The 14,137-nt window shown below is 35.7% G+C and overlaps 1 protein-coding gene across 8 annotated transcripts in view; it reads left to right on the top strand.

The window, feature by feature from the left end:
* kcnma1b (potassium large conductance calcium-activated channel, subfamily M, alpha member 1b) overlaps window positions 1-14,137 on the top strand; it is a 99,850-nt gene that overhangs the window by 55,294 nt on the left and 30,419 nt on the right. For all 8 annotated transcript variants that reach the window (XM_079851159.1, XM_079851160.1, XM_079851166.1 and 5 more), the window contains exons 7-15: window positions 2,349-2,424; window positions 2,589-2,759; window positions 5,619-5,710; window positions 8,154-8,264; window positions 8,370-8,475; window positions 10,671-10,753; window positions 10,881-10,950; window positions 12,638-12,793; window positions 12,874-12,983. In XM_079851159.1, the coding sequence (XP_079707285.1) occupies window positions 2,349-2,424; window positions 2,589-2,759; window positions 5,619-5,710; window positions 8,154-8,264; window positions 8,370-8,475; window positions 10,671-10,753; window positions 10,881-10,950; window positions 12,638-12,793; window positions 12,874-12,983 (975 nt within the window). The remainder of the gene's footprint in view (window positions 1-2,348; window positions 2,425-2,588; window positions 2,760-5,618; window positions 5,711-8,153; window positions 8,265-8,369; window positions 8,476-10,670; window positions 10,754-10,880; window positions 10,951-12,637; window positions 12,794-12,873; window positions 12,984-14,137) is intronic.

The following is a 14,137-nucleotide window of genomic DNA, read 5'->3' as shown; positions in this document are numbered from 1 at the left end:
TTATTGCCAAGACAACATTTCTAATTTTTGGTTCAAGTTTTTCCAGCTAATATTTATATTTGATTATATTTAAGCTTTATTTCGCTGAGCAGAAATGTTTTTAATAATTTTAATTAATGCTAATAACCTCGCAGATGGCACTCCAGATTTGCTTTCTTCTCATTTCTTTTTTCTTTTCAAAACATGTCATTACAGAATGAAAAGAGTAAATGCTAAACTGAAATGGACAACAAATAGTTCAGAACTGCAGTTTAGTCTTTATTATTATGTTTCATGTTTTGCGTTCTGCATTCATTGCATTGTGTTTTAGAGTTAAAGGAAACAGAAAATGTCCTGGAAGAAAATTACCACTATCTTCTCTGATTTTTATCAATTTATATTATATTAAATTATTTTTTCAATGTTTTTGTGTCCGCCTGCCTGCAGCTTAGATCTAAAGCTTTAGCACAGATGTCCAGGAGAGCTTATTGTGCATCAGAATGAATAATCTCGCTGCAGTTCATTCAATCAGAGGACAAATCTACTGAACAGACTGTGCCAAAACCATGCAAATTGATTTTCACTCTAAAATTGGCCAGTATTATATAAAGAGCTTCAGTTTATGGACACAGCAGAAATGTTTGAAAATGTTTGTGTTGTAATTTAAGGAAGTTTTTCTATAAAAAAGTCCATCTCTGATTTATAATGGGAATGAAAGCGAGGCACTAAGGGACAGACGTGCATCTCTTCAGTGGGCTGTACTGTTATGTAATGTGTTTTTTGGATTGTTCTGCTCATGAAACACTGGAAAAATATCTTTCCAAGAAATTTCAGTTGACAAAAAAATCCTGACAATATAAGCTGTGGAAAATTATAAAGGATCAAGGAGCTTTATACAGCTTTTTACAGCGGATGCCATTGGAAACACGGCAAGACGATCCATCACAGCCTCACTTTCATACCAGTCATGGCGCTGCTCTGAATAAGGTCTATTGCGCGGGCCAAACTCAAAATTACGTTCAGTATACCGTGTGTACCAATCCATGTACTTTCACACTATTATATGCCGTTCGTAGTATAATAGTGCGTGTTCACACTGAAAATTACAAAAAGCAAAAGCTTCGCTTAATTAACCGAAAAAAAAGTGTATCAGACTAAAATAACCTCATAAAGTTCACACGCTGCACAGCTAAGTACATACAGTAGTGCATAACACCGTGTCCTAACCAGACGCGATGCGATAAGATTCCAGAGACAAATAATTTGTCTGTCCACACTAGACGCGACGCGACTGTGAGATGAAAAAAAAATCAATCAAAAACCCACAGCCAATCAGAACAGCGTGTGGGCGGAGTCAGCCTATCAGAACAATTGTGTGGGCGGAGTCAGCCAATCAGAACAAATGTGTGGGCGGAGTCAGCCAATCAGAACAGCGTGTGGGCGGAGTCAGTCAATCAGAACAGCGTCTGGGTGGAGTCAGCCAATCAGAACAAATGTGTGGGCAGAGTCAGCCAATCAGAACAAATGTGTGGGCAGAGTCAGCCAATCAGAACAGTGTGTGGGCGGAGTCAGTCAATCAGAACAGCATGTGGGCGGAGTCAGCCAATCAGAACAAATGTGTGGGTGGAGTCAGCCAATCAGAACAAATGTGTGGGCAGAGTCAGCCAATCAGAACAGTGTGTGGGCGGAGTCAGTCAATCAGAACAGCATGTGGGCGGAGTCAGCCAATCAGAACAAATGTGTGGGCGGAGTCAGCCAATCAGAACATCGTGTGGGCGGAGTCTCGCGGCACCAGAGAGTAATCTTGACAGCAATCGCAAGAAAATGGATAAGCAGTTACATAATCAAATTCACAAATATTACACCATTTAAACATTATTAAAAATACATAGGCATCTGAGTTACTAAAACAGTCTTTGTCAAATAATACACTTGTTTGTTCACAGTTTGAACATTCTTGTTTTCATTTGTTTAATTTCAAGATCTGAGGTGAATTATCCACTGTTGCTTTTACAGCTTCAAAGCTGGAGCACTAAATGATATTCAAAGTCACATTACACGCTTTTAACATTAAATAAAGCACATAAACAGCACCTGAGATTATCATCGCCACACTTTGTGTTTGTTGTTCCAGCACGACGTCACGGAAAAATAGAAACCGTTTCTAAAATAGAATCGTCGCGTGTCGCCGTCGCGGCTGGTTAGGACAAACACTCTGATTAACATGGAAAAGAGGCATTTTATCGCGCGTCGCGTGTAGTTAGGACATGGTGTGAGTGTATAGTACATCATTTGGAACACAACCATAGTATTGTAGATTCAAGTCATTTGTGAGCTAATGAGAGTATTTCTGAAATTTGTCTTTATAGCAACTCCATAAAGTTGGTGAATCTGTGCTCAATCTTTATAAGCACATGGCTGACGGCAGCGGGGTTCATACATTTGGTAAGTTGATCGCATCAGGACGGTGAAAAGTTGCATTTTAATGAATAATGTGCATTAAGGAACGTGTGTTGGGAAAGTTAGGTAGAAAGTTATGTATGGGTAGAACTGAAATAACTTCTCCTTGCATATCGGCTGAAATACTGAGGCTGTTGGTGTGTTTTCAGGTGGAAAACTCAGGGGATCCTTGGGAAAGTTTCCAAAATTCCCAACCTCTTACCTACTGGGAGTGTGTGTACTTGCTCATGGTAACCATGTCCACAGTGGGTTATGGAGATGTTTGTGCTAAAACAACCCTCGGACGCCTTTTCATGGTCTTCTTCATTCTCGGAGGATTGGTAAAAACAACCTAAATAAATAGAAGAAATCCCATAATAATTCATCCACAGCCTGCATTTCTGCCTCCAATTATCAGGTCCTTAATCACTGTATCCTTGACAACCAGAGCTGGAAAACAATCCCTTCATTTTTGCCTCAATCCCCATCCGAACGTTCCCAGCTTCTGCTCGTCATGATGGAAAGATCTTCATGTGTTTTTTTTTTTTGCTTGTAGTGCATTGCGTGTTTTGGTTCTTAAGCAATTAATATCTACAGTACATTAGTGTTGCTATATTTCAAATGCTATTGTTTATGCTGTTGAATTCATGTTATAAGTGGAACCATCATTAGGGAGTACAAAGTAATTCTGTTTGTAGATTGACTGCGGTTTTAGAAGACCCGACCCAATTTACCCCCACCCAGACTCCAACAAACTCTGAAGGGTTGAGATGTGATATGACACGCCGTCATGATGTCAACACACACGCTGTAAACTCAAAAATACATAGAGAACTGCCTCAAGCGATTTATTGCTTTTATAAATAATTAAACATTAGTGCTCAGATCATTTCAATTTGCCCCATTTAAAAATGATCAAAAATGGTTCAGTCAGTGGAATACAAAATAGTAAAAAAAAGTTTGAAAGTAAAAATAAAAAATATGAATAAATATATTTATAATAAATATGAATATTAAAATATCACTTTAATATGAATTATTAATATTAATAGTTTTTCTAAGTTTATACAAACAGATATGTGCTGCTATTAACTGTAGTATGTACTTTAATGCTTTTTTATTTTCTACATAAAAAAAATTAAGTACACAACTGAAAGTTTTAAGACCAACGTATTGCTCCACTGTTTTTTTTATATAAATAACTTTTATAATATTATATAATAACTTTTAATATTAATCTTAAAATATTATTTTGATATGAACTATTCATATTAAATGTATATAAAATATAATTATATTGAAAATAATAAATCTATTAAATATAATTGTATTCCTTTATATGAATAAAATTAATTATATGTACAATATATAAATATATAAAAAAATTATAATGTTCTTAGAGACATGGATTTTGCAAGGTGCTGTTGCTAGTACTCTATTCATATTGATATTAAAATATTATTTTGATTATAACTATTAATTATATTAATATTATATTATTATATTATATATTATATTAATATTTGATTATATCCCTTATTATTAATTTTATATTAATACAATTATATATACTATTTTGTAAATACATTCAAATTAGCAGTAATTTTTAATAATAATTGTTCATAAAGACAAATTCAAAAAAAGGTGTAAAGCTAGATTTTGCTGTTAACTGTGGTGTAATGCTTGAGATCTGACGGTCCTGTCCATATCAGTCCAGTGTGAGAGTTTGCTTGGACTAAACATGGCTCTTGAGGTTTCCTCCTTTGCATCACTGTTTTCCCTCTTAAAACGGCAGATCGAATCTTATCTGTGGCTTTTTTTCTTTTTTTTTTTAACACCGATATCCCTTAAAAACAGGGATATTTGCCAAACAGAATGCTTTTACTTTTAACCTAAAACCCTCCATCCTTTAATTCTCGGCAATGCATGTATACAAGCATTCTGACCCTCAAACTGTTATTCAATCTGTCTGGAGTTTTAAAGTTACAGCTCCAATATTTGACACTTAAAGGGATAGTTCATGCAAAAATTATAACTCTATTATCATTTACTCACCCAAAACACATATTGCCTGCTTTTCCATACAATGAAAGTGAATGGAGACTCTAAAGTAGCAGTCCATATGACTTGCTCACCCAAATATGTTCTAATAATGTTTTGCTAATTTTCCCATTAAATTATGAAACGTTCAAAACGTTTAAAAAAAATTTTTTTTTAATGTTTTTTCTTGGTTATTCGAACTTTAAGTAAACATTCAATTTTATCATTCTTCAAACATTACAATAATGTTACTTTTCAATGTTCTCTGAACATTCCGGAAAAAAGTTGCAACATTTAAAAAATGTTGAACGTATAATAAATAACTTGTTTGTGCTAATGTTTTGAGAGCATTTTCAAAGACCAGATAACTTTGAATGAACGTTCTTTTGAAGTCCCCCTGTAGTCAATAATTTTATCCCTTACAACTCATCTTTGATCACCAAAATTACATATTTATAGTTTTTAAAAGTCTTAAAATTGCTTGAATGTAACTCGACACCCTTGCCTCATTTAGTATGCGCGGTTCTATGAATATGCAAATGAGCCCCGCCTCCACTCACTCACTCAGCTCAGAGATCCACTGGCTGACGATCACTCGTTGATCTGATTGGTTATAAGGTAGTTTGTGACGTCAGAAACACCAGCGATTTCAAAGCGTGTTTTTGAGACTGTCTTTGGTTCACTGCAGTTTTAGGGAGGAAATACTCAGCAATGGTGTCGACTTATGAATTTACACATGCTTTGTCTTAAAGCACATTAAAAACACCACATAGACACATAAACAACATTAAAAGCTGGATTTTCACCACAGGGGGACTTTAATGTTACTGGAAGAACGTTTGTTAAGAACATTAGCTGTTAGCTCGCTTGACTTCAGAAGATTTAAAATATAAAATTGTACAGGCAACTTTTTTTGTCATTTTGAAGCTTAAGCGCCATTATATTTCATTATATGGCAATGAGATGCTCTATAGATGCACCTTTTGTCACGGAATAAAGAAAGTCGCACGGGTTTGGACTGACATGAGGGCGAGTACACAATGATTTTCGCCTGAATTATCCCTTTAAGCCTCTTATTTCTGATATGAGAACTCTCTTCTACTGAAAGTAGAAGCATTAGCAGACTTCTATTGTCCTTTGTCTCCTTTCTCCTCCTCCAGGCCATGTTTGCCAGCTATGTTCCTGAAATCATAGAGTTAATAGGAAACCGCAAGAAATATGGTGGTTCCTATAGTGCAGTAAATGGGAGAAAGTAAGTACCGGTGGTTGGACTGCGCTGGTTCAGTTCAGTCTGCCCGTCTGCATGCCCGTCTCTCTCTCTGTCCCATGCATGTAGGCAATGTTTGCTCGCTACGTGCCTGAAATCGCTGCTCTCATCCTTAATCGGAAGAAATATGGAGGGAGTTATAACTCGACCCGAGGAAGAAAGTAAGTCAAAGGATTAAAGGGGTGGTATAAATGGTATAAAGAGTGTGTATGTGAAGTTTTAGCTCAAAATACCCCACAGATATTTTTATATTGGATGTTAAAATTGTCACTTTTTGAGGGTGAGCAAAAACGCACCGTTTTTTTGTGTCTGTCCCTTTAAATGCAAATGAGCTACTGCTCCCGGCACAGGGGGCGGAGCTTCAAGAGCGTGTGTGTCTGTGTGTGCGTGTGTGTGTGCGTGTGTGTGTGTGTGTGTGTGTGTGTGTGTGTGTGTGTGTGTGTGTTAGCAGCTCCGATTACCTCACACAAACAAGCACTGAAAATTTCAAATACTTTTAGCCTTTTATGTTCAAACCGGAGTCAGACAATGATGGAGAGACTCAAGAAGAAGTGACAGCATGTAGACAAGATTTCTCAACGGTTAGTTGATGAATTTATGTATCTTGTCTCTAGTTATCTTCTAGTCATTGATTAGCATATTCTTGATAATCTATAAATCGTGTTCAGGGGGGCGGGGTTTATGTAAATTTTAGGGTTTGTGATGTCACTAACCCAGGAGGAATGTGGTGTAGTCTCTACCAGCCATTTGTTGTAGTCCTTAAAAAGTGATTTCTGTAAAAGCAAATATCTCCCTTTGCTTTGAACTTTGAGCGTTGTAACTTTGCAGATGTTGTTTATGCTCAAACAGCAACATTACACACTAACTAAAGTTAGAAAAGTCAAATCATAATCAACCACCCCTTTAAAGCCGACGAACTCCAACTCTTACCTCAGAGGAAGTTGCTGTAGTCCTTCCTGTGATGTCAGAGGTGCTCCTCCACAGGAAGTAGTATTATGCCATAGTCACTGAGGGTCTGGGGTCAAATGGCACAAGTCATCTCATTGCTTGTCACGTATGTGAGTCGCTCATCGCTTGCTGATTTGTGCTACTTGTGACACTCGGGCTTCTACGTGTTGCAGTGGTTGTACGTCTTTTACAGCAAAGCAGTATTTTGTCTCTTCTGTTTGTCTGTGTTTCATGAATCCAGAACTTTTGAGCTGCAGCTTTGCTTTGGAGATTCAAAGCTAACAGATTTGCCTTTATTTACACACTACTGTTAAAAAGGGAAAAGAAAGAAAGTGACACTTTTATTCAGCAAGGACGCATTAAATTGATCAAAAGTGAAGACATTTATAATGAAGCAAAAAAATTCTGTTTCTGTTTAACTTTCTGTTCATTAAAGGATCCTGAAAAAAGAAATGTAAAAAGAAATGAAATGAAATAATCATATTATACTGATTTCTGAAGGATCATGTGACACTGAAGACTGGAGTAATGATGCTGAAAATCCAGCTTTGATCACAGGAGTAAATTACACTTTACTATATATTCACATAGAGAACAGATATTTTAAATTGTAATAATATTTCTCAATTTTACTGTATTTTTGATCAAATAAATGCAGCCTTGGTGAGCAGAAGAGGCTTCTTAAATATTAAAAAGTCTCACCGACCTCAAACTTTGAACAGTAGTGTGTGTGTACTGTATATTCTCAGTTAATAAGTAAGCAATAATATCAACAGCATGTGCCTAATATCTGTTTTAATAAAATATAATTAAATAAATTATTGTGGGGTTTCTCCATTGGATTTTAGATAATAATAATAATAATAAGCCATTTTACAAGGTGTCACAATTATGCACATATTTCCCAGTATATCACAATCACACCGTGTAGATCACTGCAATGGTGTGTGTGTCAAGTGTCATCCAAAACAGCGTACAGATTATATATAATATGTATAGATGTATATATATTGCTTGAATTGAGATTTGATTATCATTAATTATTTTGACTGCTTAACCTTTTCAGCCAATCAATGACGATTCCTATTCTTGCTTGTTAAATGTCTCAGATGCTTCTGGCTTTAAATTCCCTGTGATATTAAGATTTTAGTCCAAAGTGTATATTTGCTATGTGCTCATCTATTTATTACTATTTGCTTTACAAATAGTAAATATAAGCATTTAAAATGCAAAGGCTTTCTCCTCTCACCAAACAAATATTGGCGAGATCAGAAGCGAAAGTCTGAGAAGTGATTTTGTCATTGTTGTTTTTCAGGGTTAATTTCACAGTCTAATTTTCTCTAGTTTTAAGGCTAAATATTGTGTTAAACCTGTGATAACACCAGAGACGTCGCTCCATGTGGCCTGGGCTTGTTTTCTTGCTTGTGTAGTTCCTGTAACGTCTTGTTTAAACTCTTCCTCACGATAACTCGTTTCTCAGGCATATCGTCGTCTGCGGTCACATCACACTGGAGAGCGTCTCCAACTTCCTGAAAGACTTCCTACACAAGGACAGGGATGATGTCAATGTAGAAATAGTTTTTCTCCATAAGTAAGTATAACAGTGAATTTAAATGATTCACCTAAAGATTAAAGTAGCTCTCTTCTGTGGGCCGTATGTGTGTTCGTCTCACCGTGATGTTGTGTATGTTTTCAGTATTTCCCCTAATCTTGAGCTGGAAGCCTTATTCAAGAGACACTTCACACAAGTGGAGTTTTACCAGGGATCTGTTCTCAACCCTCATGATCTCGCTCGAGTGAAGGTACGGGATCTGTCCTGCTTTGGCAAACGCAGGGTTTTCATATTCAGAGAGAATCTGGAAATATCAGGGAGTTTTAAAATCGGTTAACACTTTATTTCAACACTAACTACAAGTAACTGCATCTACATGTCAACTAGCAGTCATTGGAGCATTAATAGACTGTCTGATTAATATCTGCTAACTCTTTATTTTGATGCTCCCCAAAAGACATTCTACTGAATAAAACTACAATTGCATGTCAACTCATTATTAGGGACGCACTATATATCGGCCGCCATATCGGTATCGGCCGATATATGTTTGTTTTTAATGTTATCGGCCTGGTAAGAAAATTTGCCCGATTTCTTAAAGCCAATAAATAATGGATTATTTCCTTCAGCTGAGACACTTCAGATGCATGATGGTACAACTCATGATGGTTTTGAATTGCTTGAAATATGATTGAAATCACCAAGGTTATTTTCGTAAACGAAAACTGAAACTAAGACTAAAACTATTGGTCAAAAAACATTTTCGTAAACTGAAATAAAATAGAAATTTCAATATTAATGAAAAACTAAAACTAAACGAAACTAACAACAGTTACTGAAAAACTAACTGAAACAAAATAATAATTCGCAGAAATAAATAATCGTTTTCGTAATTAATAAGCTCTCCTAAATAAGCCTACCGGAAAATCACTTTTTTCCACTGTGCTACTTTATTTTTCAATGTATGACCGTTGCGCTTGAGTCTCGCGTCTTCTGCAGCATCACGTGCATGACACGACGCTCTAAAAACGCGGCACTCAAGTTAAAATAAGTTCAACTTTTAAAAGACACGTATCGAGACGTTGCGCTTTTTCCCCACTGTGCCCGCGTCTTTCTTTTTTCCGTTTTTCAAAGCAAAACCGCTTTCTGTGTGAACCAGCCCTAAGAAGCAGAAAGGCCCAAATAAGTATTTCCACCTCATGCAAATACAGCTGTACCTTAATTCCAGGTATAAGATAACCATCTCATGTGAAACTAGCCTAAACAAGATAGGCCTATACCACACATATTAGACAAGATACCACACTGAGCAGAAAACGGAAAAAACAAATAGCATGTCTATAGCCCAGAAATAGACGTATATTTGTCAGAGTAGAGGTATACTAAATGTCTGGTCTGAAGAGAACATTTGAATATGTGTATAACTATGATTATATGATTTTAAACGATGCAATAGACAGAAAGCATAAATGGATCAATACAAGAATAATGTTTGAAAGGATTAATAATTGAAATAACCTTAAAGAATATTCATAATAATCATACGCATATCTTTTTCTTTTTCTTATACACCACGTTTAACAAGATTTAATTTTTAATATTATTATATAATTTTTAGTTGCATTTGTTTGGTTCTTTGTTCATCCTCAAACAATTATTAAATTTTTATTATTGAGAGGTTTTCACAAGAGTTAAATGTAAACTGCAAACATTAAACTTTGCTGAAATTAACTGTCTTTAACTGGAAGTGTTCTGTTAACTCTGCTAAACTATAATTACTAAAACTGAAACTAAATATATAAAAACTAAATAGAAATGTGTTCACAAAATAAAAACTAAACTAAAACTAACAAAACCATTAATGAAACTAACTAAAACTAAACTGATTTATAGGAAATTTGAAAATGATATTAAAATAAAAACTACTTTAAAAATGCAAAACTATAATAACCTTGGAAATCACTTTGAATTGGAAAATACAGTCGACACACAAGTCTGTCATATCTGCTACATAACAATTATAATGAGAACATGATTATAATTGTGTGATTGGGACATGAGACTTTTGTTTTTGTAATCAAAAATTATATACAAATTTGGATTTAGATTTATCTGCCAATATATCGGTTATCGGCTTTCAGATATAAAGAATTATTTGTTAATTTTAATTATACGAATACTCTAATGACAGTTAACATGTAGTTGAATTTAACTCTTTCCGCCAGCATTTTTCATCATTTTCACTAAAGTTTCATAACTCCCAGAACATTGTGTTGTATGAATATTTATAAATGCATGGGCATTCCTAGAAATTCGTCTGATTTGAATGATTAGTGTTAAAAAATATTTATGTACTCACAAACAACCCTGCAAACAGCAATCCTTTCGACCCATTTATTTGCATCCTTGACAACTTATTCACTTTTTTAATCCGTTGTCTTATAGATTGAGTCGGCCGACGCCTGTCTGATCTTAGCCAATAAATACTGTGCAGATCCTGATGCAGAAGATGCATCCAATATCATGAGGTGCGGCAGTGCATGCAAACCTCCTTCATAATTATTGCATTTGCGTTTAGTGCATTATATCTCAAAAATCAACAACTTTTGATGGATTCCAGAAGGTGCTTGATTTGAAATGTGCTGTTTTTTCTAGGGTGATATCCATCAAAAACTACCATCCAAAGATCCGCATTATTACACAGATGCTGCAGTACCACAACAAGGTGAGAGTTTCTCTTTCTGCCTGGAAACAACAACGCTCCTTCACATTTGATGTCACTAACACCCAACACACATTTGGTTCACATTGTAATTCCCTGATAAACTCATAAGCAGGATATTTTCTAAAGAGTAACAATCCATATTTTGTACTATACATGTTCTTTTCTGTATGGCACTTACAATGTTATTCGTAACATATCCTCGTATAACAGTTTCTTGTATCATTTCACACACTTAGAAAAAAAGGTTTCTATATAGGGTTCTTGATTCAATTGTAAAGAACCCTTTATGCCAAAAATGTTCTATATAAGGAATATAGAACTATATATATACTTCTATATTTTTTTCTACTGATAAAGTATGTTTATGGGCGGTTTAAGTCATAACATTTAATTTAAATTAAAACTAAATTAATTAATTAAACCTAAATACATGATGGAACCCTTAAAAGGTCCTGTATATGAAGTGCCTGACAGAATCCTCTAAAAAATATTTTATTAAACGGTGCGGTTGCTACTGAAACTAGAAATTACTTTAATCTAGCTTTGCTTTCAATTAATGTTCTGTATGGACTGAGAAGGGAGGTTTGGGTTGTCCATTTTTAACTATGTAACATAGTACAACAAAGTCTTACTTTAGGGCTAGAAAAATATAATTTTCGATGAAATGAGCCCTTTAAAGAGTAAGTAACGCTCTGTTTAGTTCCTGTCTCTGTGAAGCTCCTCCTTCTGAATAGCACACTGTGCTCTGATTGGTCGGCCGGAGCAGTGTGTTGTGATTGGTCGAGCGCTTCGAGCGTGTTTGGGAAATGTCCCGCCCCTTACCATAACACCATGTCCTAACCAGATGCAATGCGATAAGATTCCAGCGATAATTTGTCTGTCCACACTTGACGCGACGCGACTGCGAGATGCATCAAAATCAATCAAAACTCACAGCCAATCAGAACATCGTGTGGGCGGAGTCAGCCAATCAGAACAGCGTGTGGGCGGAGTCTCGCGGCACCAGAGTGTAATCTTGACGGCAATCGCAAGAAAATGGATAAGTGCTACATAATCAGATTCACAAATATTACAGCATTTAAACATTATTAAAAATACATAGGCTGAGTTACTAAAACAATCTTTGTCAAAGAATACACTTGTTTGTTCACAGTTTGAACGTTCTTGTTTCCATTTGTTTAATTTCAAGATCTGAGGTGAATTATCCACTGTTGCTTTTACAGCTTCAAAGCTGGAGCACTAAATGATATTCAGAGTCACATTACACACTTTTAACATTAAATAAAGCACATAAACAGTGCCTGAGATTATCATCGCCACACTTTGTGTTTGTTGTTCCAGCGCGACGTCGCAGAAAAATAGAAACCGTTTCTAAAATATAATCGTCGCGTGTCGCCGTCGCAAACCTAACCTTTTATCGCGCATCGCGTCGCGTCGCATGGAGTTTGGACACGGTGTAACCACCAGTTTAACACACTACTAACTAACTCAACCAGGCTCCGCCCCTTTATTCTGCATATGAATTATTTAAATGAGGAATATTGTGACGTGTTCGTTCCTGTAAGAAACTCGAGACTCACGTTTCAGGAGTTCAGAAACACTGACACTGATATAGAGAAGATCTCCCGAAACCTTTTTCACGCTCAAACAGCAGCATAATGTCACTTTCTGTCCTCGTCGTTCCCAGGCTCATCTTCTCAACATCCCGAGCTGGAACTGGAAGGAAGGTGATGACGCGATCTGCCTCGCCGAGCTGAAGTTGGGCTTCATCGCCCAGAGCTGTCTGGCACAGGGTCTGTCCACCATGCTGGCCAACCTCTTCTCCATGAGATCCTACATCAAGGTCAGTCCACGTGCGGGCCGTCCGAGAGAACCACGGCAGCTTTAAATACTGAGTATCAAACTCACAACCTTCTCCTGTAGATTGAAGAGGACACGTGGCAGAAGTATTATCTCGAGGGAGTAGCCAATGAAATGTACACGGAGTATCTGTCCAGTGCCTTCGTGGGTTTATCCTTCCCCACGGTCTGTGAGTAAGTATGATGTGAAACAATTTCCACATTATTATAATAGTAAAGCCATCAAAACTATACAGATGGAAGTATGAGAATGATCTAGTGAATTTTAAACGGTTTTATTTGAGCTTCTTTAAAGTTTCAACCATCAAACGTTAAGATTTTTTCAATTAAGCAGAAGCCTTGCTTTCTGCATGCTTTGGCTGTAAAGTTGCTGGTTTGGTTTGAAGGAGATGAATATAAATGAGATAAGGAAACAAATGTTCAGTCTCCATTGTCTTTTGTCATTTATATTTAAGGCGAGACACCCCAGGTGAATAGGGTAAAACAAACAACTAATAAATATCACCATACTTCACCAGTTGATTGATTACATTAATAATAGCAAGCATTTTTTGTATTACAAGCTTTCTGAAATTTGTATGTTTAAATATGCAAATGAGGTGTTGTCTAATTAAATATGCACTAATTTGCATACATTTCTAGAGCAAAAATCTGAACATTGGAGGAAGTCAGGTTAAAAATTATTGTTTCATTTAATTTATATATTAGAGCCAAAGGTTTTTACAAAGGGGATTTTGGATATCTCTGTTTATCACTATAATACTGTCAACAGCCAAAAATAATAAAATGTTAGCCATTTTTTAAGGAATAAAATGTTGTATAAAATCAGGAAAATTATATATGAACAAACCCCTTTGTAAAAACCTTCATATTATAGATAAGAATAAAACTGTAAAGTCCAGAATTGGACTTTATATCTCACAATTCTGACTTTATAACTAGTAATTCAGACTTTTTTCTCAGAATTGTGAGTTATAAAGTCCAATTCTGACTTTATACAAAGCTGCCGTCACGGAATAAAAAATAAAAAAGGTAAATGAGACTTTTAATCTCACAATTCTGACTTTACATCTCGTAATTTGGACTTTTTTTTCTCAGAATTGCAAGTTATAAAGTCCAATTGCGCTGGAAAAACATCAGAATTGTGAGATAAAATGTCTCAATTACCTTTTTTATTTTCCGTTGCGGAAACAAGCTTCCATGTAAATTTTACTGAAGTGTAGATTTCTGGCTCAATATAGGAGGAAAAACTCATTTTGAGAAAACGGCCTTTAAAGATATATACTGTAATTGAAATCTACATGCAAATAGATGCAAAATAGATAAAG

This window comes from Squalius cephalus, assembly GCF_949319135.1.
Source record: "Squalius cephalus genome assembly, chromosome: 19".
NCBI classification, from domain to species: domain Eukaryota; kingdom Metazoa; phylum Chordata; class Actinopteri; order Cypriniformes; family Leuciscidae; genus Squalius; species Squalius cephalus.
The sequence above is the reverse complement of the archived record's forward strand: the minus strand, read 5'-3'. Positions and strand labels throughout refer to the sequence as shown.